Here is a 25,076-nt window from a genome sequence, read left to right as displayed (position 1 = left end):
CTACATTAGGCAGTATTCTAATTTAATTGTTTGTCTTTTTTCTTTAGAAACGGATGGCAAATTTTTCAGCTAATACGATGCTGGGCATATAGGACTGCAACTGGCACCGTTAAGACGCGCCTGGTGGGGAACTGCAAATCCCGAGGAAGAATCCGGGACCAGATAACCCAGCACCTTTCACAGTGGAAGAACTGGAGGAGCACATTCCTTTCCTGCACGAGAGAGAGAGACTATTTTGGCAGAAATGTATCAGTCTGGGGCCTGGAATGTGTCTGTCTCAGGGTTCGGGATGCGGCCTAAATAAATAACAGAAGAGCTCCTGTCTGCTTGCGCAAGAGACAGGAATTAGAAGGGGCTGCCCTGCTGTTTGTTATAATCAAGGTCCTTTGCCAATGTGAAGAAAACGTCTTGGGGATTTCGGCAGAAGAAGAGGAGCAGTTGTCACTGCTAGAGAGAGAGAGAACAGAGAGCTGGAAGGAGAGAGGGAGAGCTTCGGAGAAGATGGGAAGCAGCCTGACACCGGTCGGGAGCCTGTGGGCCATCCTGTCCTTCCTGGCGGCAGCCGTGACCTCCACCAGCTACTTCATGCCCTACTGGCTCCTGGGCACCCAGATGGGCAAACCGGTCTCCTTCAGCACTTTCCGGAGGTGCACCTACCCCAGCCAGACGGAGGAGAGGAGCCTGGTGATGGTGGAGGAGTGCGGGAGGTACGCCACCTTCAGCGCCATCCCCAGCCTGGCGTGGCAGATCTGCACCGTGGTGACGGGGGCCGGGTGCGCTCTGCTCCTGCTGGTGGCCCTGGCCGCGGCCCTGGGCTGCTGCATGGCGGAGCTCATTTCCAGGATGACGGGACGCTGCCTGGGGGCGGCACAGTTTGTCGGAGGTAAAAGTGATGATTGCGCCTAAGATTGTAACGAGTAGCGTCTATGCCACAGGTGCTGCGGGTTATGAAACTGCAACCTGAGCACCTGGTGCCTCCAGGAAGGGCGCTGAAATCCTTTGGCGTGCACCTCGCAGTGCGCTATTACGTTTATACAGTCTTTAAAAAGTCCCACAGAATTTGCTTTTAAAAGGAAAAGTTAAATGTTATTTTATCCGGCTGAGCCCACTGGAGTTTTAGTGTGGCTGGAGCACACTGTGATGTCATCAGCTATTATTAAAGGTAATCGTGTCATTGATTGGTGCTTGATAATGCAAGGAAGGAGGCTGATACATGGTCATGTGACGCAGTCTCACGAATCACAATGCTTGCTTTCTTTTTAACCTATTTTGTAGGCTAATTCCTTAAAGGGAAAGTAGCCTTATAATATCGCTATGACTGTGCCTGTCTCTTCCTCCTTCCCTTCCCTCAGTAACTTATCAAACATTCAACCAATTTCATTCAAATTTGTGCCGTAGCAAATAATTTATCCAGGTAACTACTACTACTACTCAATTAAAACCTTGCATGAACTTTCTGCACTTTGCACTGGGTTAAAAAGACGCAAGGCCAGGAGCATGTTTAGGTCTGGGGAATTGAAGGTGGTGGGGAAAGATTGATTTTCAAATGTACAAATGTTATTTTATCCTGCATCCATCCCTCAGCGGCTGCAAGGTGCACGTTTTGCTTTTACCACATTGATTTTACGCTGGCTAAGTTTCAAAGTGAAGGTAGGCAGGTGACTTCTCTTTGACCATTAGCTACCGAGTACATGTGATAAAAGTGTGTGCACTCTTTGCATCTGGCCTGGCTCCTGAAAACTGCGCCCAGATGACAGAGCGCCTCGCGTCCCCGGCTCACGCTTTTTTCTGTTCTCATTTCCTGTAGGGAAACAGGCCAGTTCGGTTCAGCTCGGTCGAAATGTCAGGGAGGTCAGCGCAGACTGTGATGTCATCGAGTATTTTTACAGCTGATGCCTAGGGTCACCTGCTGAATCCGTTTCCTGCCCTGTCTCTAGTGTTTAATGACGCACTTATTACACAGATGTTCCCAGAATGAATGTTGTCATAGCCGTGTGCACATTTCTGTGGCAAGGAAGGAAACGTGGGGCTCTGCAATGTCCACACGTCTGTCATCGTTATACTGGGGGAAGGTTCCATGTAGTCATCGTTGATGTCAACACTCTGGTCAAGCACCCAGAATGCATAAGAAAACAAAGAAAACTTGAAATCAAATACGTTTATGTTAAAATCTGAGTTTCCAGCTTTATAATCACCAAACAGAAGAAAATCCCATCACATTAAAGATCACCTTTAAGGGAAGGGGATGAGTGAAAACCAAGCTTCGGCATTTTACTGCTAGGATTGCTTTTTTGAGTTGGGTCATATTACCATTCCTCTCGTAAATTATGCAATCTCCTTGCCTCATCCAAAAATATGGACTACTTTTAATCTCTCTCCCTCTAGCTGTCTGATTCTCTCTTCATTTTCAAGTCCTCCTTAAAAGCAGTTCACCTCTTCTGTACCTCTGGCCGTTGCTTTCCCGTCTCTGGTATCCATCTGTAAAAATCCCACCAGATCTGTACAAGAAATCAAAAGGAGTGTACCATTAGCATAGGGGAAACAGAAAAGAAGTTAGTGTGGGTTTACAGCTCCCCCATGAAGGAAAGTGGTGTGTTTCTATGCTGTTAAACCCTAACCACCATTTTCTGGTGTGGAAGTTTTAGTTGAGCCTTCCGTGGCTGTTCCCTGGGTTTTTGTTATTTTTAAGGACTCTGGGGTCTCTAGGGTTGAGACCTGAGTTCAGAAAGGAGATAAAGAGCCATTACTCATTTAAGGACCATGTTTTGGAAATCTTTCTCTTCTCTTGAAAGGGGAGTTTTCCCCCACCCTCCTCATCTCATATTTTCGGTTTCCCTTTCTGAAGCATTTATTTTTTAAACATGCCTGAGTATTCACCCAGGGGCTCAGTGTATGCTAACTAGAGGAGTGGTGTCTCTCAACCAGACAGCACGGGTGAAATATATTTAGTTCTGGAGGAGAAATGTGTTGTCACCCATTTCTGGGGGAAGGAGTAAAGGAGACAGAAGAAGACTGCATGGACCCATCCTTAGGTTCGCTAGCACCTCAAGGAGAGCAGTAAATCTGGTGCCCATCAGGTATCAGACGAGTAGTAAGGAGAAGAAAGAACCTCAGGAGAGGTAGGAAAACTGGAGTAGAGGCGCTTTCCACATGCCCTAAACCACAACGAAGGGAAGAATTGACAAAATATAATTGGAATTGGCTTGATCACCCAAAACACTTTACTGCAAGTCACAAATCTCTTGAGACCTGAAAAGGTAAACATCAAATTGTGGATAATGAGAATTGTAAAGAACTTTCAGCAATTTCACCCTTCTTCAGTATAAGTTTTGTTGGAAACCATCTCAGCTTCTAGAGTGATTATTGCTGCTGTGATCATCAGTGCTTTGTTCAAGAGCTTTACCATGGGATTTACTAAATATAAATCACAGGGCCCAGAAGATTAGTCTTCCCCCCACATCCCCTCTCAGGGAATCGTGATCACGCAGATGGGAAGAGTTTGACTTTTTGGAGACTCTGCTGTTTGAGGTGTGGTTCCTGGGACCCAACTGGAACTAACAGCCCAGGTGTTACACATCCATTACGCACATCCGTTGACGTCTGTGCCTACTCTAATTTGTAGCTGCTGTTGTGACTATGAAGAATGGGTGGATAATTGGCCATGAGAGATGCTGCATAGAATTGCATTTGATTCTGTTTTACCCTGCTGAAAACAGGAGTGAGGCAGCTGCCTGGCCATTAGGATAGTATCTGGGTCAGATTCTAAACAGGTTGGGTAGGATCACTGGCTTGCCTCTATCCAGGTTACACCTTCCTCTCTGCAGTGCTGCAAGATCCATAATACATTTACGTACAGTGTTAGGTCATTGTGTGCCTTGTTTGTCAGGCTGGCCCGATTTTGTTTTGAAAATCATCCAACTTAAGCAAAGACTGATGGATAAAGGAAACACAGCAGCCAAACTGACACGATCAGTGAAAAATTGGCAGAATCCAAGGACTGTAATGGATTTATCTTGTACATGCTCTGCCGTAGAAAGCACCAGGAGGAAGACGCTACATCTCGTCGATTATACTGACCCTCCCCAGTCATTAATCCAGCATCTACCTGATTTATAAATGCCAAAGCTGAAAGTACTCGCTACAAAACACTGTAGTGACTGCACCCTGTTTTCCAAAGGATTTCTGCCAGCCAGGATTTCTCTTTTGTAAACCGCTCTCCCCTATTAAAAATCACAAACTTTTTCTGGCCTATCGGGCAAGTGACCAGTGACCATCACTTACTGAAGCTCTCTCTCTCTCTCTCTCTCTCTGTACCTGCACTCATTGGCCAGCTTGGTACTCAAAGCAGCAGTGATGCAGCCTATAGGGTAACAGGATCCAGGGTCATGCCCAGGTGGCTTTTGAAAACCTTTGCCCTGACCCCAGTAAGCAGCCACACGCCCCCAGCCCTGGTCTCCAGCTTTGCCTTCACCAGTGATTTGACAGCACAGTTCTGGTAAGCGGGCAAGTATTCATCTACTGTGGCTTTCCAGCAGAGTTAAATGAGTTTTGTAGGCCACGGGACCTGGGATCTCTACAACTCAGTTAGCTTAATGCACCCACACACAAACGTACTGTCTTCATGTCTCCAGCTTCCTCGCGGGTGCTAATTCTACCTCGGCATTCTCTAAATGAACTTCTGCAAAAGGAAATCCGAGGCAGGGGGCCCGCCTCTGTTAACTTAAACGGGGCTGTTAGCTAATGTTCCTGATTACCTAATGAAGTGTAATGAGCAAAGAGGAGAGCAGTGCTTTAAAAAGGAAAACAAAAAAGAAGTGGGGTGATGAAAAGCAAGTTAAAATGTGCAGCACTGAAAGAGGAAGGAAACCACTCCCAATGCAGTAATGTGCATCCTGACTGAATGAAGAGTCACTTGATGGGACAAAGGCTGGGACGCTCCAGGAAGGGTATCAGGGGGCTCCAGATTAGCGTTTGACTTTTAGTCGATGCCTGCTTAGCCAACCAGACATTTTGGAAGCAGTTTCAAACCAACATCATGAGTTGTTGTCTTTTTTTTTTACTTTTAAATTAAAATAACGAAAGCATGCAAAACCCTGGGAAGATATGGCTGAGCTGATGGATTAGGAGCAGTGTTGCGTGCTGCCATGCAGGAGATCTTAGTTTGATTCCCGAGCTTGGATTCTGCTCCACTGACTGGCCAGGAAGAGGGAGGCTGCAGAGGCTGCATTCACAACCATCAGCAGCAGGGAGTCCCCCCATCACCATTCAGTGGCGACAACTAGTGGCCAAACTCAAGAGTGCACACATATCAGATTCCAGGGGGACTTAACGTTTTGTAGCTCTCAGCCATGAACTGTAGCTGCAATGTCTGGGTTAGCTGGGAGGGGGGTTAAAAAGGGGTAAAATCCATGGGTGACTGCAAACAAAAACTCAGGGTGCCATACTCCTAGTTGAGATTGCTTCAGATTGAAAGTAGCAGAGGAAAATAGCTGGGCCAAACCATCCTTACCCTCCCCCCACCATCGTCACCAAGAAACACCTAAAGATGTTGCTTTTAGCAACTTCACATTACATAAAAAAGAGGCATCTAGTCTCCTCTCATAGCTTGAATAATGGAGTAAAGTCCTAGGCTCCGCCATGGGCTCCTTCACTGACCTGCTTTGAGTCACCTCCTAGCTAGATTATGTCTGTTCTTTCTGCTAACGCATGCATCAGTGAAACAGAGCACTCAGAAGACGTTAGCTAACATTTGCACAGCACCGAGGATACTGTAATTTGGCAAGGTCATTCATGGTGAGCCCAACTGTAACAGGTATCGCTTGCCTAGACCCAAATCATGTTCTAAGTCTACAGCACACTTACAGGTACCGTTTCAAACTAACGCAGTGTTTCCCAAGGCACGCCCATATATTAATAGAAATTGTGTGTGGCACATGCACACGTGGACAGGAACCATAATGACCTACAGAAATGCTCGGGAAGCACTGAAAGCCCCACACATGAACCAGTGGCAGAGCTACAGGTGGGTCTGGGTGGGCTCAGGTCCATCCAACTAGGGCATCTTGGGAGTCGAGCAAGGATGGATTAAGGGGCTGAAAAGTGGCAGTTAGGACCTCAACGTTTTTTTTTTCAGCGGCAGGTAGAAGGGGTTCCCATCCCACTGCCAGCGATCAGAGTCTCCATGTGGCGGTGCTGGGTTGTGAAGCACTGGCGGGGTTCCCACCCTCAGCCAGCGATTATAGGCCCCAGTTCAGCACTCGATGCCCAGTGGTATCCTTCCAGTGGCCTTCTCACAACTTGCCGGCAGGAAAAAGAGGAGGATGAGGATCACCTTGGGGAAGAGGTGAGTCGCATGGTTTTGTGACTGAGAGGGAAGGGAAAGGAGTGGGAGTGAGTGATTGAGAGGGAAGGGAAGGGAGTGAGGGGTGAGTTACTGAAAGGGAAGAGAGATGAGAGTGAGGGAAGGGGGTTTGAGTGATGAAGGGGGAGGGAGGAAGTAAGAGGAAGGGTGTGAGGGGAAGGGAGGTGAGAGTGGGTGAAGGAGGTTAAGTAACTGGGAGGGCAGGAGGAGGAGGGAGGGGTAGAGGAAAAGGTTTGTGTGTTCCCCCCCCCCCCCCACCATTAAGCAGTGATAATCTCAGGGTTACTGGAAATCAAAGGTTCCCAGGTATAGAGTGGGGGAAATTTTTTTATCCTTATTAGTATGAATTACTGGGTTTTATTTGATATGTTTGCTGAGTTGAAATATTTAATTGATTTTTGGGAAATATTTAAAGTTTTTTTTATCCTTATTATTTTTATTTCTTAGGTATTCTAGGCATCATTTTATTAGCATGATTTACTATTATGATTGATTTATTTTTCTTTATTTTATTTTCTGAGGAATGATGTTTCTGTTTTTGCATTATTGCATTGTATAATGAGTCTGGCTGAAAGGGGAGGGGCTAGAAAGCAAGAGGTGGGGAGTGGGGAGGGATAGGGCTGGGGAGAGCAAGAGGATTGGGAGGGTAAAGGGATGGGATCAAGATTGCTGGGGACGGGGAGGAGTAGTACTATTGCTTCTATTTCTCTGAGATAGGAAGTGGAAATAATTTGATTTTCTGTGTGTTTGTTTGGGAAATGGGCATCTCTGTATTTCTATGTTTTACAGTACAGGGAAATTGCAATTGTTTTTGTTTCTCTGGTATTATACTGCAGGAAGGAGTCTGGCTTTGTGTCAGGGTTTGTTTCTGTTTTTAATTTGTGGTCAATTGTTTTGTATTTGGTGAGGGTCTGTTTGTGTTTTGCATGTGGGAACAAGGTGTTTTGCTAACTTGTAGTTTCTGTGTCAGGATCTATAACTGCTCAATCTGTACCTCTTAGTACAAAGGTACAGAAGTGAGCGAGAGCCTATGTGTGTGTGAATGAGTTTATATGTGAGCCTGAGAGAGAATGCGTGTGTGTGTGTGGGAATGAGTTTATATGTGAGCCTGAGAGAGAATGCGTGTGTGTGTGTGGGAATGAGTTTATATGTGAGCCTGAGAGAGAATGTGTGTGTGTGTGGGAATGAGTTTATATGTGAGCCTGAGAGAGAATGCGTCAGTCAGTGAGCCTGTGTGTGTGTGTGTGTGAATGAGTTTATATGTGAGCCTGAGAGAGAATGCATCAGTCAGTGAGCCTGTGTGTGTGTGTGTGTGTGTGTGTGAATGAGTTTATATGTGAACCTGAGAGAGAATGCGTCCGTCACTGAGCCTGTGTGTGAGCCTGAGAGAGTCACCAGGTATGGAGAGGGAATTTTCTAATCTTTATTAGTTTTAATTATTGGGGGTTATTTGGTGTTTGCTGTTTTGAAATGTTATATTGGTGCTTTTGGAAAATGTAAAACATTTTGTATGAGTTTTAAATTATTGGATGTTCTTATTTGTCAGCTGCTTTGAAATATTTATTTTTTGTTAGTATTAGAATTTAAGAAAGAAGTAATGCTATGCGGTTAGGAATTGAAGGATGTATGCTAAATTATAGAAATTCTTTTGTCATAATATCAGTGGAGTTTTAGAATACTTTGCATAATATCATGATGTGTGTTGAGAAGATTGTCTTTATAATACACCTGTGTCTGGTCAACTTTAAATTAAGTTGTGGGTGTTGTTTCTTGAGACACTTTTAAATATAAATGAATTGGTCCTATAAGTGTGTATATGCTTTAGTGTTGGTAAGTGCTTGAAATAATTGAGTTAAAATATTTTAAAGTGTCACTCATGATGCATGAGAGATGTTGCAGGCTATTTAGACATCCATTGTCCGGTGCACTCTTAAGGCATTGTTTATTGATAAGGATACAGCTAGTAGGGTTCAGAGAACCCAGTTCTGACTACGCCAGTGACATGACCTTGATACAACGGGCCAGTTCTCTCTCTCTCTCTATACAAATGCAGGGTAAGGGAGAAGTCAGCCTGGTGCGCACAGCTGGCTGATGCAATAAGGTGCATTTAGCAGAACGCAGTTTTAACTGCAGTAGTATGTGCATTTTATGTGTGTGCAGATGTCACTCGAGGAGTTATATGTGCTTAGCGCCCTCCCATGGGAATCCCATGCAAGTGAAGGCATTAAGCCTTATCCCCCGTGCGGAGAGGAGCGCAGGCTTAACGCTACTCCTGGTCAGAGAGGAGCGCAGGCTTAACGTTACTCCTGGTCAGAGAGGAGCGCAGGCTTAACGTTACTCCTGGTCAGAGAGGAGCGCAGGCTTAACGCTACTCCTGGTCAGAGAGGAGCGCAGGCTTAACGTTACTCCTGGTCAGAGAGGAGCGCAGGCTTAACGCTACTCCTGGTCAGAGAGGAGCGCAGGCTTAACGTTACTCCTGGTCAGAGAGGAGCGCAGGCTTAACGCTACTCCTGGTCAGAGAGGAGCGCAGGCTTAACGTTACTCCTGGTCAGAGAGGAGCGCAGGCTTAACGTTACTCCTGGTCAGAGAGGAGCGCAGGCTTAACGTTACTCCTGGTCAGAGAGGAGCGCAGGCTTAACGCTACTCCTGGTCAGAGAGGAGCGCAGGCTTAACGTTACTCCTGGTCAGAGAGGAGCGCAGGCTTAACGCTACTCCTGGTCAGAGAGGAGCGCAGGCTTAACGTTACTCCTGGTCAGAGAGGAGCGCAGGCTTAACGCTACTCCTGGTCAGAGAGGAGCGCAGGCTTAACGCTACTCCTGGTCAGAGAGGAGCGCAGGCTTAACGTTACTCCTGGTCAGAGAGGAGCGCAGGCTTAACGTTACTCCTGGTCAGAGAGGAGCGCAGGCTTAACGTTACTCCTGGTCAGAGAGGAGCGCAGGCTTAACGTTACTCCTGGTGCTGGCACGTCGATGGAATTTGTATTATAGCTTTGACATGTACACCGCTGTAGGTCAAAAAGAAAGTAAAACCCAGACAAGTTATACGAAGACAGACGATGAACAAATGGTTACAGAGGAAGGCAGACAGGCAGGCTACACTACAACTAGGCCATCTGGAACCAGCTATGATCTGGGCTCACCCAGTGGTGCTTTTTGTACCATGTCAGGGACATCGGATTTTAACTTTCCACAGATTGCTGCAGAAACTTCATGGTGTGGGCACAGGGAGAGAGGCCCAGCTGTAAAGCAGCCCCTGCTTACAATCCTAAGGTGAGACTCGCAGGGTCAGGGAGTCAGAGGTGCAGGAACCCGTGGGGGAAATGCACCACCCGTGCGAGCAGCCACCGGCTCGGGAGCAGCCGCGGCACCAGACCATAGCAACTCTAGTGCCTGGCCCAGGAACCTCTGACAGCCAGGGGCCTGGCCCAACCTGACGTAAAGGCAAGCAGCTCACCCCCCTCGGCCAGTCCTGGGTCCTTGTTCCCAGCCCTCCTGAGTTTAAACTCAGCCTGTGCCGAGCACACACTTAACTCCTGATGCGTTAGCATAACATTAGCTTACTGTATTGGGAGTTAGGTAATGAACCTGTGCGTTAGGAAACTCAGGGCTGGATTTCTGTATGGCCCTGATAGCTACTTTGTCTGCTACATGAGTCGCGACCCGTGTTCAGTGCATGCTCTCCCCGTTTCACTCAGCCTGGGAACAAGACAGAGGTTGGAAGGACTCAGAGGAGGAAGCTCGGGAGGGGGGATTTGAAGAGATGCTGTGTGTGTGGCACTGTCAGGCCGATGCTATACCATGTGCTGGCTGCCGGGCATGGATTAACCCGCTATTGCACACACATTTTGGATGCACGGCCATGTTAAGAGCCCCTGTTGGTGCCTCTTGATGCTGCAAGGGGCTGAGAGCAGAGCCCGGGCGCCGGTCAGTGGTGACCACCGGATCAGGCGTGGAAAGCACACTGGCTGAGAAACACTGGGCAGAGAGAGAGAGAGAGCATCACCGAATGGTAACCCACGGACGGGACATCTGTGAAGCTTTGCTCATCCTTTTTGGGTTGTTCACTTGCCTTTAAACTCAGAACTGTCACAGTGGTGGCTCCCATTCAGCTGTGAACCTCTGCCACAGAGTAGATTAGGACCCAGCATCCTGCCTGACCTCAGTGCACTAATGGAATACACTCTCTGATGGGTATTGATTTACAGACGCCCCCGAGCGATTTGTTGTTAAGTGCTGAGAAACTGCTGAACCCCTGGGAAGGGCTGCTATTTACAGCCTTGGCTGCTGCTGCTGCTGCCAAGCTAATGGGAACAGGTTTTATGTGCATGGAACATTTAACCAAGATGCAGGGTATGACCCCCTTTGCAACAAAACCCCAAATAATACGTTTTAAGCAGTCGTGCCAAATCCTGGCTGGAGACACGAGGGGAGGAGACGTGGGGAACTGCGGTGGTCGTCTGGCTGTAGAGTCTGAGGGTGTCAGCGACCGCCGGCTGTTCTGCCTGTGCTGAACGGGGGGGGAGAGATTGGGGAAGCAGGTTGGGGGGTGGGGGTGCACTATTGATCCTTTGCCGCTGTTAATCATTGAATAGTGTTATTTCCAGGGCAACAGCTATCGGGCAGCTGAGCATGGACCAGTTTAACAGAGGTTGATCCAAGTGGAAAGCCAGTAATGCAAGTATCACCCAGGTTATATCTTGAGGAAGGTTTGCCCCTGGAAGATAATCTTGCAGTAAAGAAAAAAAAAAACCCCCAATAAATACTTTGTTTTTATTTTTAATTATATATATATATATATATATATAAAAAACTTAGTGGGAATGTTTGAGAAGCGTTAATGCAACAGTGCGGTTGACTGTGACGTTTTTGCTGGTTGAGAGGAGTCGCTCGTTTTGCAGGTTGGGTTTTGGTGCAGCCCCGGTTGGCAGGCGAATGCATTCCTCCCCCCCCCTGGGAGCGGGAAGGAGGCGATCCAGGACCCTGCCAGAGCCCCCGGATCTGGCTCAGACATTCTGCGTCCATTCTTTGAATTTTCAAGTTAACAGGTGCGGTCCCTGCAGCAGGTAAACTGGCGTCCGTGCCACCTTGCTGTGCTCTGGCAGTCGGTGGGCACGTGATGCCAGCTGGGAAGACGCACTGTGCATTTGAAGCAGCCTCCGTGACCCTCCAGGTGCTCTGTGGGCCTGGGCAGTACTGAGAGGGAGAGAGTTACCCCCCAGGGTTAATCTAATTGCTGAGTGGCAATTAGATTAACCCTGGGGGGGTAACTGTTGGCTGTTCCCGCCTCTCTTGGAAGACATTCCCTGCAGATGCTGGCGAAGAGATTCATTCCTTGCTCACGGCACTGAGAGGTTGGCATTCCCCCAGTCACTAATGGACCTGCCCAAACCCTTTTTTTGAAGCAGTTATACCACCGGCCTTCAGCACATTGGCTGGCAACGAATTCCATCGCTTGTGTATTAACCCCCCCCCCAAAAAAACGTTTTCTTAAATTTGCATTAAATCTGCTGTCAGTTCGTTCCATTGTTGTTCATTATTGCTTGAATGGGTAAATAACTGTTTCCGAACTGGTTTGGGTTTTAGGGAGGGGGAGAGGGTGGATGAGTATTTAAATGCCTCCTGAACAACAACTGTCATAAAAGTAGATATTTTAGAGATGCTGAGCAAAAAAAAAACCCAAGCAAAAACCACCTAATAATTGTAGCCTAAAAAAAAAGCCGCATCAGTGCCAGCAGGAGCAGGAGCCACCAGAGGCGCTGCATTAATGCCCTCTCCGTCAAAAGACCTGTCCAGATCCCAGGGCCAGATTTTGGACAACTGGCACCCCGGGCGATCATCGCCACCCCCCCCCCCCACCCGATGGCACCACCCACCCGCAGGCCTCTCTCCGGCCATGGTGGATTGGATGTGCCGCGGTGGGAAAGGGGCCACTGCGGCCAAGATGCCTCAGGATGGGTGATACTAGGGGTATCCAGGGTGCCCCCCAGCTCATGGAGCTCCGGGCAACCTCCCAGCGCGCCCATCCCGAAATCCAGCCCTGCCCACACACCCTGCCCACCCTCTGCTAGACCTTCAAACCCAAACACAGGCGGGAGTAACGCCGGGTCAAGCGCTGCGAATATTTTTTTCCTAGTGGAGTAAAGAAAAAAAAAAACCCCCAATAAATATTTTGTTTTTATTTTTATTTTTAATCAGTTCACCCAAGACCAAGAAACACTTGGTCTTGGGTGAACTGAGCCTTTGGCCCTTGTGCTGACCGCTTCCACAGTCAAAAGCTGATAAATACTGAACCAGCTTTTCTTAGCTGAGAATACCCGTCTGTTCCATAAATAATTTAAGGGTTCAGTATTCCCGAGCGCTAGATTTACTTTTCCTATTGTATTCTGTTGTAAAAAAAAAAAAAGCAGCGTTTCCCTTCTGATCCCCATCGCCCGCCTGATTTATGTACATCCCCTGGCTAAGATTGCTTTCTGAAACAGTCGTTGAATGCACCTTAATAACAGAAAGCCCGTGTGTGTCGGCTGAATACCGATCAACGGTGGAAGCTGCCGGCGCTGACCTCGCCCGACAGTCTCAGGAATCCCTCGGCGCAGGGCGAGAGCGGCGTCCTGATGCAGGCACATCTGGCGTCCCCCACCTCCAGAACATCGGCTCATTTTATTGTGTGCTGGTCTGACAGGGGGAAGACGAGGCCCTTCACCGTATTCAATAGCCGCTCAACTCGTTCAGCACCGGAGGGAGTAAAGGTTCAAAGTCATCCATCCGTTCAGCTGGGGGACGTATTTTGGGCACTTTCCGAAATCAACGCAGGCTAAAGTTTCAGATCTGCACCAGTTATTTCCCGGCAAAATTCTGCTCTTGCAGGTGCCTGCAGATACTCTGTACCCAAGACCGTTTTGGAAGGGGAAGTTGGGCGTGGCTTTTCTCTTTGAAATCTGATGCCAGTGTCCATGGGTCGAAAAGCCCTCCTGGGTTCTGCACCAAGGCAGGCAAGGATGTAAACCATCCCCAGCGGGTGAACGCGTGGCCAGAAACGTTGGCCGCCGCTCCCAGGGGAGGGGTCCCGGGTTGGTGGGAGGCTGGCTAGCATCAGTCACCGGTGGCCCTTTTCCTGCAGAACTCGAGCCTGCTTGGAGATGGTTATAAGTAAAGCCACCTTCAGCATTCCCTAAGGCTCCAGAACGGAAACCGTTTATTCGCCAAAATCAGCACCGGCACATCGCGGTCCAGCGTCTTCACCAAGGAGCAGCCCCAGCGAGCAATGGCAATGGTCACATTTTCTGCAGTGGGGGGAGTTGGTTGAGGAAACCTCCCCCTCGAGAGTGAATATGAGAATCGAGTGTGCAACATAGATGCGGACTTTACCGCTATAAAATTAACTTCCACATGTCAAATAAGAACATAAGAACTATAAGAAAATGGCATGCTGGGTCAGACCAGCATCCTTTTTCCAACAGTGGCCAAACCAGGCCACAAGAACCTGGTTCTTTTGTTTAGAGATGCTGAAAACTGACTTCTTACATGGCAGCTTCAGAGCGTTTTGGTTTGGCCATTACTAATTCTTTGGGCACCTCACACAGCTGATTGGCCAGAGTGCCGCATCACTATATTTCAAGTCCACAGCAGTGCTATAATGTTTCTGCAACAAAAGGAGAAATGCACAGAGTGGTCCCTGGAAGTTTATTGTAGGTTTATTGAATGTTTGCCCAAATAGAGATCTTTATGTGGTGGTTATTGAGCAGAGACACCTATGGTATTTTAATATATGTAGATTGGGTCCATACAGAAATATGCTATAGAGGAATGCTGTACATCAAATTAGAACATTTCTGTCCCAGGCACAAGTTTATTCTTGGATGAAACTGGGAGTACAATGGCTTCTTGAAAACATCTGTTGGGAACAGCATTTAGTTCCCAGGTCAAGATGCATTTTAGCAGAGGAAAAGCTGGCGAGAAGGTGACTGGTGCCTGGGCTTGCAACATTTTTCTGGCTGGGATTTCAGACAATGACATGCACAGAGGACTGACTGTACCATGGAAATAATCCCAGCTTTATTGTGCAACAGAATGGAGTGCTAGATATTAAACCAAAATTACATGTGTCTGTGTGTGTCTGTGTGCGTGTGTCTGTGTGCATGTGTGTGTGTAAGTGTGCGTGTGTGCGTCTGTGTACTGCTAGTGCAATAACAGGAAATGCCCAACTCCACAGAAATTCTGCTGCATGAAAAAGCAGCCTCTGAAGACATTTCAGAGACTAATGGAGGTAGCACTTACCTTAAAAAAAAAAAAAAAAGCACAAGGGTGGCTATTTGAGGTTCAGTTCAGTGGCTTATTACATCCACCGACTTAAGTAGTCGGGAATAGGGTCTGGAATTTCTAAATGGCACATATTATATAATCAACCAAGAGAGACTGCAGCAGGGTGCGGAAGTGGTGTAGCAAGAGGACTGCCATGGGGACCTCTTTCATGTGACTTGCAAAACAGAAGAAAACATTAATGTATGTGCCCCCCCCCACCCCACCCGCCTTGTTCCAGACTATGAACTACCCCTATGCTTGGGGTGGGGAGGACCACGTGAGAAATTATATTCACTAATATGATTTATCTTTGGGTTCGTAGCCTAAGTGGGGGGATAAGACAGGGTCCCGGTCACCCCCGATACCACAATTCTGTGCCCCTCCCAAACAACCTCTCACTTCTAACATTACAGATCAGATAAAATCATCAGGCCAGAATAAAACAGCAATTAACCCTTTTATTGGTATTAAAAGAACAGAACATTAAATGAGAAAAGTACAGTAGTGAAGTGTAATATAAACTTGCAGTTTTCTTATTTTAAATCAAGCAATGCAGAAATAACACTGTTAGCCAGGGCAACCAATGTACTCATATGGATAATATAAATAAAACATAAGGAATGCTAATAGAGAAAGATTGCAGGGGAAGCAGGGAAATACACAATTTTCAAAAACTGTCTTTACCCCTGAGTACTCAAAAAAGGAGGGGGGAGGGATAGATCCACCCCAGTTTGTGAAGGGTGGATCCTGTTCCGAACACAAAATTGTATGGGAAAAAAAACTAATCAAGAAAATGAAGAAGTCCCTCTTGATGGTGGAACTGACTGGATGATAAACCAGATCGATGAGCCCTGCAGTGTGTGGAAGGTCTCTCTCTCTTTCCTGGTGAGACTCCCTAAATGGTTTACATGGAACTAAACAGAAAACTGGCCTAGTTTCAGTCTCTTACAGAAAGACCATGGTCCATCAGTTTTTCTTTCTCAGTACCTGCCAGCAAGGGTTTATGCTTGACTTTAGCTGAAAGACTGAAGCAGTTAAGATGAGATACTAAATTTGTGACAAAAGGCAAGGAAATAAACCTTCTCCCTCCTCTGCTAAGATACTCTTTGTGCAAAGTTCAGATTAGTCTCTTAGGAGAGCGATCCAGCCATGTGCTCCTGGGTCTGGATATCTCTGGAAAGGAAGTCTCTCAGCTTCTGGTACCTCTGTCCCTTGTTCGGATTTTACATGTAGCTCAGCTATGAAGCAATATCAGCTGCCTTCTCTCTATTTCCTCAGAATGCATACTTCTGTCTCTCCCTCTTGATAATTAGCTCTTCAGGAGAAGAACTGATTGAGGGCTGCCAGATGCACTGCTCTGTTCCTGGCTCCAACTCCTGGCCATCCCTGCCCTGCACACACACAGACAAATCCAGCCATATTGTGCCCTTTCTACCTTAAATGGTCTCCCAGCATTCCTTTGGCTGCCTCCTTTGCTGCTTATGTAGTGCTGTTCTCTGGGCAGACTAAACAGTCCAGCCCTTTCCCGAATTTGTTAACACTGTGAGTACTGGACGCTGGTTCTTGCAGAACATATGTCATTCAAGGGGAGAGCACACAGGGGTTTTCGATGTATTTTTATACTTCTTCACTTCAACTGTGGTGGCTTGCAGACTCTGCTGGGTTGAAAACCCCTTTTTGACAGGTCCAAAACTCATCACTCAGATCCAGACACAGCTCGCTCCACGTTGTAAGGCTCCAACACATGGTAACGCGTAGGGACAGGTTTGTAGTGGCCTGCTACATATTTACAGATCAGATGCTCAGGGTCAAACGTGCAAGCCAGCATATGGCTTCAGTAGTAGCACAATTGTATAGCCTACAGTTGTTTGTGATGTGATCCATCATCTGGTTTGGGTGGCCACAGTCACAATTTGTATTATCTTTGAATTTCCACTTTCAGAAGAAATGAGCACAACATCCAGCCAAGGTTCTAAAGCTATTTTGGAACAACAAATCTTTCTTGGGAGGAGCTACTGTAGGATCCTCAGTGAAGTCCTTATTAGAAACATCAATGGAATTCTATAGCACATGCCAGCAGTTACCAAAAAGACCATGTGTTGCGGAAGTGGACCCTTGGGTCGAGGGGAAGTTGATGCAATCTCCAGGGAGGAGACCTGCAGGACCCCACTGTCGGCAGGTGGAGCTGGCTGAAGCAGAGGCCAAACTGGAGCTTCACCAAGAGCAGCCCTTGTTCCCCTTAGGTTGAGCCTCGGCTGCCAGGGCCGGCTAGACTTAGGTGTGGGCCTCTGTGGGGGTGACAACCCATCAGATGGAAGATGTTGTGGGTCAGCACAGTAAGGAAAGTAGAGTCAGGTCAAGCAGTGGTCAGGGCAGGCGGCAGGCAATCAGTCAGGTTCAAGCTGTGGTCAAGGTGCGCAGAGTTCTCTCGGAGTCAAGGTTCAGGCAGAGGTCGGGCCAGGCAGAGTTCAGTCAATAATGGTAAACAGGCAGTGGTCAGTGGCAGGTAGAGGTCAAGCAGCATCGTCCAATCCAAGGTCAAGTCAGAAGTCTAATCTGAAGAGACAAGGAACGAAGAGGAGGACCGCAGGAGCAAGGAGGGACACTGAGGAAGACTGACTAGGAAGTCAAGAACTCAAGACGAACCAGACTGCCAGTGGAACCGGGATCAAGACACAGAAACTTAGGAAAACAGTAAGAATCAGGAACCAGGAACAGAAGTCAGGAATCAGGAATGCTGAGGCAATGCACTTTTCTAAGGGGATGACCTATTGTTGAGGCGTTATTGAGCTGTGATGACGATGATGTCATCAGAGTGAGCCACCGAGCTCTTCCCGCCACCGGCCCTTTAAGAGTGGTGCAGTCAGTGCGAGGGCACCCTAAGGATAGCAGGCTCTGCAGTCTCGGTGGCATGCTGCTGCACAGGGAGAGAGCAGCCAGCAGAAGTGTTGCGGTGTGGCCTCCTGCCGCATTCAGGAGAGATGGCCCATTGAGGGAGCCCAGTAAGAATTCAGGCAGCTGCGTCTTGCCGGAGAGGTCGGCCATGGCGTCAGGAGACAGGATGTATGGGCCCAGCCAGGAGGTGAGAGTTGGGGGCCGCGGGCCTGTTCTACGGGCCGCCAAGTGCAATTCCTTGCACTTCTAGATATTTTGCATGCTCCTCAATTTACTCACCTGAGCAGGCCTAGATTTCCCACTAGGGACATCCATTGGAGCATGTTTTGATGTGCCTGTTATCAATCAAAGAACTCAATCTGAGCATCTAGCTTCTTCCCATAGCTGCTTGATGCCTAAATTGGTGCCCGGCGCTCAGTGGAAGAATACACCAGAGTAGGTACCACTCTCCATGTCAGCTCTCCAAATTGTACCAGCTGTCTTTCGTATAAGTGTAGTCCTTATCTTCATGTGTTTTTGACATAAATTTTCAATATGGTTCCTAAAAGCGAGGCTTTTATCAAAAAGATATTTTAGCTATTTCCTGTTGACCAAGTTCCCACAGAAGGAAACTTCCAGCTGGGTGGACAATGGTAGCCTTCATGTGGCCCAGCTAGTAAGTGTCTCTTCGCACAAGTGTCATTTAAGTATTTTCATTTATTTGTTCATTTAATCACATTTAGATATCATCTTTTCTTTATGAAACTCAAGACGATTTACAGTAAAAACAGTTTTACAAGACACACAATATCAATATTTGACACACAATTAAAACCTTGTAAATAACATTACATCATCCCAAGATCTCCCCCCTAAAAACCTAAAATCCATTTGCCTTAAAAACTTCACACAAAGTGGAAGTACAAAAGTAACACAAAAAATGCAAGTGTAAGAAAAAGAAAAACGGTATCCCGATACAGCAAAACACCCGAACAGAAGGACAGCACCCGTTCCTACTCAAAGTACAGAGCAAACCAACCCAACAGGACAATGCCCAGATCAGCCCCACACATAAATCCTGACGTGCGACCATGTTAGCAGATGTGCTATATGAATCCTGACGTGCGACCATGTTAGCAGATGTGCTATATGAATAAAATGCAATTAAACATACCCTACCCCCCCCCCCCTCCTCAACTCGCTCTACCAGGATATGTCCATCAAGACTGATCCTTGTCTAGCAATGCCAAATACCTTTTGATTTCATGATCCATCACTTTAAACGCAGACCGATGTCTGAGCACACATTAAAGCTACCGAAGGCGATTTTCCACGTGTAAAACAATGCTACGGTTAACCTGAAAGTCAATCTCTTTGCTCTGAGGAGCTAGAGGTGGCTGCCCCGCAGAGCAGCAGAAGGACTTGTGGGAGTGACTCCTTATCTTAAGACCTGCTTTACAGCTGGCCCTCTGCTTGACCTGTGGAAACCACTTTAGCCCTGTGGCAGGTACACACACAGCTGTATGCATGAATAACCTTCGTTCCCTCTGCCCCGCAGAAAACCGTCAGATGCAGCACTGGAACCTTGTTCACTTCTATGCTATCCTCTGTTTTATATAATGCAATGAATCAACTGTGTTATATAAAAACTCACCCATTCCCTCCCTCCTGTGCCTTCCTACACTCACCAGTCTGCCACAAATCATGCGCGTAACAGTCCTGCCTGAACGTTACTGGCATTTATTGTAGTCATACCCATGAATTACTGCATATTCTTCCACGGGACAGCAGAAGAGTTACAAACCCTCGCCTTGTAATATAATTGAATGAAGAACCGTAATGTACTACATTCCAGACTGACCGATTAACTCGTTCGCCACTTCGTTTTCACTGACTTCCTTAGCACGGGGGCTCTGTGGCTCTTCATCGGCTTCCTCAGCTTTAATAGGATTTGCTTGTCAATAAAAAAAAATCAAATACCTCAACCAAATGCATTTTGCCTTCCTGCATGGATCTAGGACATGGCTTCCAAAGGCATCTCGTTTTAAAGAAATGCTGAAAAAGGATCAGAGGAATGTGACCGACCGCCATTAAGATACTGGCTTCAGCCCAATTATTGCGTCTTGATGGGCTCACTCCAATATGCCATGGGGGGAGCACAATTTAGAATAGCATTTTACATATAGCAATGCCTTTTGTAATTTTTTTTCCTGCTGATTCAGCTGAATATCATTAGCCCTGGCAAGTGTGGGGGATTCATTACCAGTTCATATACCCCAACAGGCAGCTATTCCAAGCCCCGTTCTTAGAGGAGCATGGATGCAATGATCCTTAGTATAATTATATCAAGTGTAGCTCTCAGGCGGGCTCAAGGATCCTTCCCCATGTGGGGGGAATACATGTTTCAAGGGTCTATTGGTGGGGACACCTTAATTTGAATTCCTGCTTTGCGAAAAAAAAAAAGCAGTCATCACATCCAGCTTGAGGTTCCCCAAAGGGTGTGTTTACTTCTAATTTAAAGCAGAGGATTGACGAACTCCAAATGCAAACTACAGCCTTGTATATTCCAATCAATGTTGAGAGAGAGAAAATCTTCAACATTGATCATTCTTGCACTTATATTCAGCCAGCCAAAGAAAACAGGATTCTCACAAGATATTGCCTTCTGACTCTAGGTAGATGTAGAGGATCCTTTTCCTGGAGCCCAGCACTTTTCTCATCTTCCCAATATCAGCAGTTAATCTGAAGGGCAGAATACCTGGACAGGCCTACAACACCCTACTGAAATGGCTTTTTCTACTCTGTATTCCACCAGGGTTTCCAGTTGCACATTTTTTATTTGTTTACTTTTATTCACACCTTTTCATTGGTAGCTCATTGGCACATTCATTTTTTTTTTCACAAATGTATATTCCGCACCTTTCGCTGCGCTATGTTCAGTGCGGATTACGTACCTTCCAGGTAACATAAGATATTCTTGCGCGAGGGACAGGACTGGATTACAGCAGTGCACTTCAGCATGTGCGCCATGGCAGCAGACTTCCTCTGGGACTGGAAAGACGTTAAACGAGATCGTTCTTAGACAACTGTAACCCTGAAACAGCCCCGTTAGGGGGGCTTAGCGGCACGCATGTTCTTAATCTTAAAAGTATTCTGAGTCACTTTCATATTCCTAGCCTTAATCAGATTACTCCTAGCAGCAGCCTTCCTAATACATTTGCAAACTTTCCGTTTCAGATTCCAAGATTCAGTTTTTAATTCTTATACGCCAGCCTTTCCCCTGAAGTGAATTAAGTCCCAGCTGCATAGCAGTTCTTAAATCCATAATGCCCTCCCCACCCCCCAGCAGCAACAAGGCTCCTCCAGGTGCCCCCCTCTGCAAAGAGTCCTTCGCCAGGCTCTTCCCAGCATCCTTATGCGACAGCCTGGGCAACTCTTCTGTGAGTGCCAGGGTAGCTTAGGAGGAGAGAGAGATGCAGGTTGGGCGAGGCTTCCAGTACTGGGTACCAGGCAGGCTGACTTTTCCAGTATCTGTGACAATTCTCCCCAGCCCCATTGGGCAGACAAGAGGCGTTCCTTGGCTCCGTTGCAGTGGAGGTGATCTCGCCAGGAAAATCTCTCATTTCATGCCTATGGTTTGGCATAAGCATGAACGATCTGCAGAGCAGCCCTACAGCGTCTTGGACGCGGAAACCATCTTGTTCCCAGCAAACGTCTTACAATTATACTTCCCCCCCCCCCCCTCCGAGGGTTGGACAACAGGGGGAAGAAGGTCTAAGACAGTGTCCCTGCCCCCCCCCCCCCCAAGTTTTCTGTGGCAGCTCAGGGGTAGATCCTGTGTCAAAAATTTGGAAATTCTGAAGGAAATTGACAAACATTTCCGTCTTTTATATTACATCATGAAAGTGAAGTAGTTTTACACTTTATTTATATATTATTTTATTGGAAGGCAGCAAATCTTCAGCTGGCCTGCTGCTGCCCCCCCCCCCCAGCCTATGGATACCTCCAGGCCCGGACCAGGGTCAGGTTCCAGCTCTGCAAAGCATCTTCAGCACATGGACTGATACGGAAACATCCAGGAAGGGCTGAAACTGAGCACAAGCAGAATCTCGCGCCTGAGCAGGAACATTTCCACAAACTTAAAACATAAAGAACTGGGGGAAGCGTCTTCGGGATCCCTTCCAAGCAGCCAAACGTTGCAGCGTTCTCCCTGGGGGGCTCTCACAGCCAAGGGCCTTCAGGAGGGGAACGTCTTCAACCTGCATAGAGGAAAATCCTATTTCGGCTAAAAATTGTGCATTTTAATGGCTCTTGAGCTAACAACGCTTTCAAGGGACTCATTTTAAGCTGAATATTTTGGCTTCTGCTTTTGAAATTTACCCCCTGGGAAGGGAAATGCGAATTTGCAAGCTGTTTATTCGTTTCTGATGAACTGAACGGTTAAAATGTGCTAATTGTCACGAGTCTGGCTCTGCTTCACTTTCTGTAAGGCACTAATCTTTCCTTTCCTGTTCTGGTCTTTTGCAGGGCTGCTGGTGAGTTCGGGTTGCACGCTGTATCCTTTGGGCTGGAACAGCCCGGAAATCCAGCAGACGTGTGGGAATACATCTAATCAATTCCAGCTAGGTAAGCAGGCCCCGAGGAGGCACTCACAGGGAAGGCGCTCAACGTGTTCTCTTTATCTCCAGCAAAATATATCTGCCAGCGCTAAAAAGCTCGTAGAAAACCGTCAATTTACAGAAGAAAGAGGAATAGCCCTCTTATCTGCAAAAGGGAGGAAACTGAGAAGGGAGACATTTTTGACCAAAGCTGAAGATGTCTCCCTCCTAAATAAGGAGGGTAATAATGGTCTTATTCCACAGGGAGAGCAACTGCAAACCCTTCTGTGGATCGTCGTTATCCAGAGCTTTTCCCCCTCTCTGCGCTTCTGGGAAGAATCCTGCATAAATCAGACCAATATTGTTTGCCCCCCACGTCAACTTTCTGTCCCTCCGGTTCTGGCACAAGCTGACATTAGGTTGTTGCAGAATAGGCTTGGGAGGAGTGATGGGGACGGAGGGGGCAAGAGACTCTCTCATCATGTTTTGGGTAATTTTCTTTCGCAGGCAAAGACTGCAGGGCCCAACCAGGCTGCCCCTTCGCGCATTTCCTGCTTAGCTTTAAAGTCCCTTCCTCTCCCTCAGAGATGCCCCTTTGTTTGTCCCATGTCCTTTTCAGTCCAGAGTCTGCCCTTGTTTCCACCACCGCTTCTGTAAAAAAAAAAAAAAAGTCCTTAGCTACTCCTGAGTCTATCCCTTTCACCCTCATCCCACAATCCCTTATTCCATAGCCTCCTTTCCATTTACTCCTCGTAGGTACTTAAATGTTTCGCTCATATCTCCTTTCCCTACTTTCCTCTAGGATATACATGTTTGGATTTATAGGACTGTCCTCGTATCCTTCTGGTTTATATCACCACCTTATATAGAATTTACAACACCACCAATAGAATTTACAACGTTCGAATTGACGACATTGAATCTAAACCTATACACCTATCCAGGGGTGTTCCTCAAGGCTCCTCCCTCTCCTTTACCCTCTTCAATATCTACTTCCTTCCCCTTTGTCAACTACTTTCTGATTTAAGCCTCCCTCTATTTATGCAGATGATGTACAAATACTCATCCCCATCACCGACTCCGTAGCCAACACCCTTAAAACCTGGGAAAACGCACTATCTTCGATCAATAGCCTTCTCAACAGCCTTAATCTGGCCCTCAACACATCCAAAACAGAACTTATGCTCATCTCACCACCCAATAACCCAATAAAAGCATTACCCCAAACTATCACATTCTCACAGCAAGTACGATACCTAGGAGTCACCTTAGTTAATCACCTCAACCTAAAATGATTTATAGGCTCAACCATGAAAGAATGCTATTTTAAACTTAATACCCTTAAGAAACTAAGACCACTCCACCACCATAACGACTTCCGCACTGTACTCCGAGCCACCATACTCTCCAAAATAGACTATAGTAACTCCCTACTCCTCGGTCTCCCCAAAGCCTCTATTAAACCCTTACAAATGCTGCAGAACTCTGCTGCCAGAATTTTCACAAATACTTGCAAAAAAGACCATATTACACTCATCCTCAGAGATCTCCATTGGCTCCCCATCTCCTCCCATATCATCTACAAAACACTCACCATCCTACATAAAACCCTTCACAACCAGAGCATGTGCTGGTTAAACGACTCCATACAATTCCACACAGCCAACAGACCAACCAGATCTTCCTACAAAGGCACCCTACACATTTCCTCACCCAAGCTAACCCACCTCAACACCACTAAAGAACGTGCTCTTTCGATTGCAGGTCCATCCACCTGGAATTCCAGGCCTCCTGACCTCGGACAAGAGCAATGTACTAAACATTTTGTAAACACCCTCAAAACATGGCTCTTCAAACAGGCCTACCCCTAACACCATCCGCTTCATTCACAGATTAACCTTTCAGCCCAAACCTTTACATCCCTATCCCCCATCATGCCCCCCCTCTAATCTTGCATACTTAGAGAGCAAGATCTGCAGCTTTTAACCAGGGAGGTAACATTACGTCCGCCTTTGATGCGAAGGTAATTCTTCCTCAGTTCTGTAGTCCCCGAGGTCCACTTCACTTCATAAGAACATAAGAAAATGCCATACTGGGTCAGACCAAGGGTCCATCAAGCCCAGCATCCTGTTTCCAACAGTGGCCAATCCAGGCCATAAGAACCTGGCAAGTACCCAAAAACTAAGTCTATTCCATGTAACCATTGCTAATGGCAGTGGCTATTCTCTAAGTGAACTTAATAGCAGGTAATGGACTTCTCCTCCAAGAACTTATCCAATCCTTTTTTAAACACAGCTATACTAACTGCACGAACCACATTCTCTGGCAACAAATTCCAGAGTTTAATTGTGCGTTGAGTAAAAAAGAACTTTCTCCGATTAGTTTTAAATGTGCCCCATGCTAACTTCATGGAGTGTCCCCTAGTCTTTCTACTATCCGAAAGAGTAAATAACCGATTCACATCTACCCGTTCTAGACCTCTCATGATTTTAAACACCTCTATCATATCCCCCCTCAGTCGTCTCTTCTCCAAGCTGAAAAGTCCTAACCTCTTTAGTCTTTCCTCATAGGGGAGTTGTTCCATTCCCCTTATCATTTTGGTAGCCCTTCTCTGTACCTTCTCCATCGCAATTATATCTTTTTTGAGATGCGGCGACCAGAATTGTACACAGTATTCAAGGTGCGGTCTCACCATGGAGCGATACAGAGGCATTATGACATTTTATTTTATTTATTTATTTATTTATTTCTTTTGTATACCGACATTCGATCGAGATATCACATCGGTTTCCAGAAAACAGGTTGAATAGAGCCGGAACTGCCCTATTTTACATTGTAACAAGAGAACAGTTGATTAAACAATAAATATAAGGAACATTGTAACATATGAATAAAATTAAAATTAAATATTAGATGTGGGTATATAGAAATGGCATATAGCCTATA

General features: G+C 46.8%; 1 protein-coding gene across 2 annotated transcripts in view; it reads left to right on the top strand.

The window, feature by feature from the left end:
* LHFPL1 (LHFPL tetraspan subfamily member 1) overlaps positions 1-25,076 on the top strand; it is a 55,347-nt gene that overhangs the window by 18,558 nt on the left and 11,713 nt on the right. For both annotated transcript variants that reach the window (XM_029585806.1, XM_029585807.1), the window contains exons 2-3: positions 48-883; positions 22,060-22,158. In XM_029585806.1, the coding sequence (XP_029441666.1) occupies positions 502-883; positions 22,060-22,158 (481 nt within the window). In that variant the 5' untranslated portion in view covers positions 48-501. The remainder of the gene's footprint in view (positions 1-47; positions 884-22,059; positions 22,159-25,076) is intronic.

This window comes from Rhinatrema bivittatum, unplaced genomic scaffold (assembly GCF_901001135.1).
Source record: "Rhinatrema bivittatum unplaced genomic scaffold, aRhiBiv1.1, whole genome shotgun sequence".
Taxonomy (NCBI): domain Eukaryota; kingdom Metazoa; phylum Chordata; class Amphibia; order Gymnophiona; family Rhinatrematidae; genus Rhinatrema; species Rhinatrema bivittatum.
Note: the sequence above shows the minus strand (reverse complement) of the source record. Positions and strands in the feature narration are given on the sequence as shown.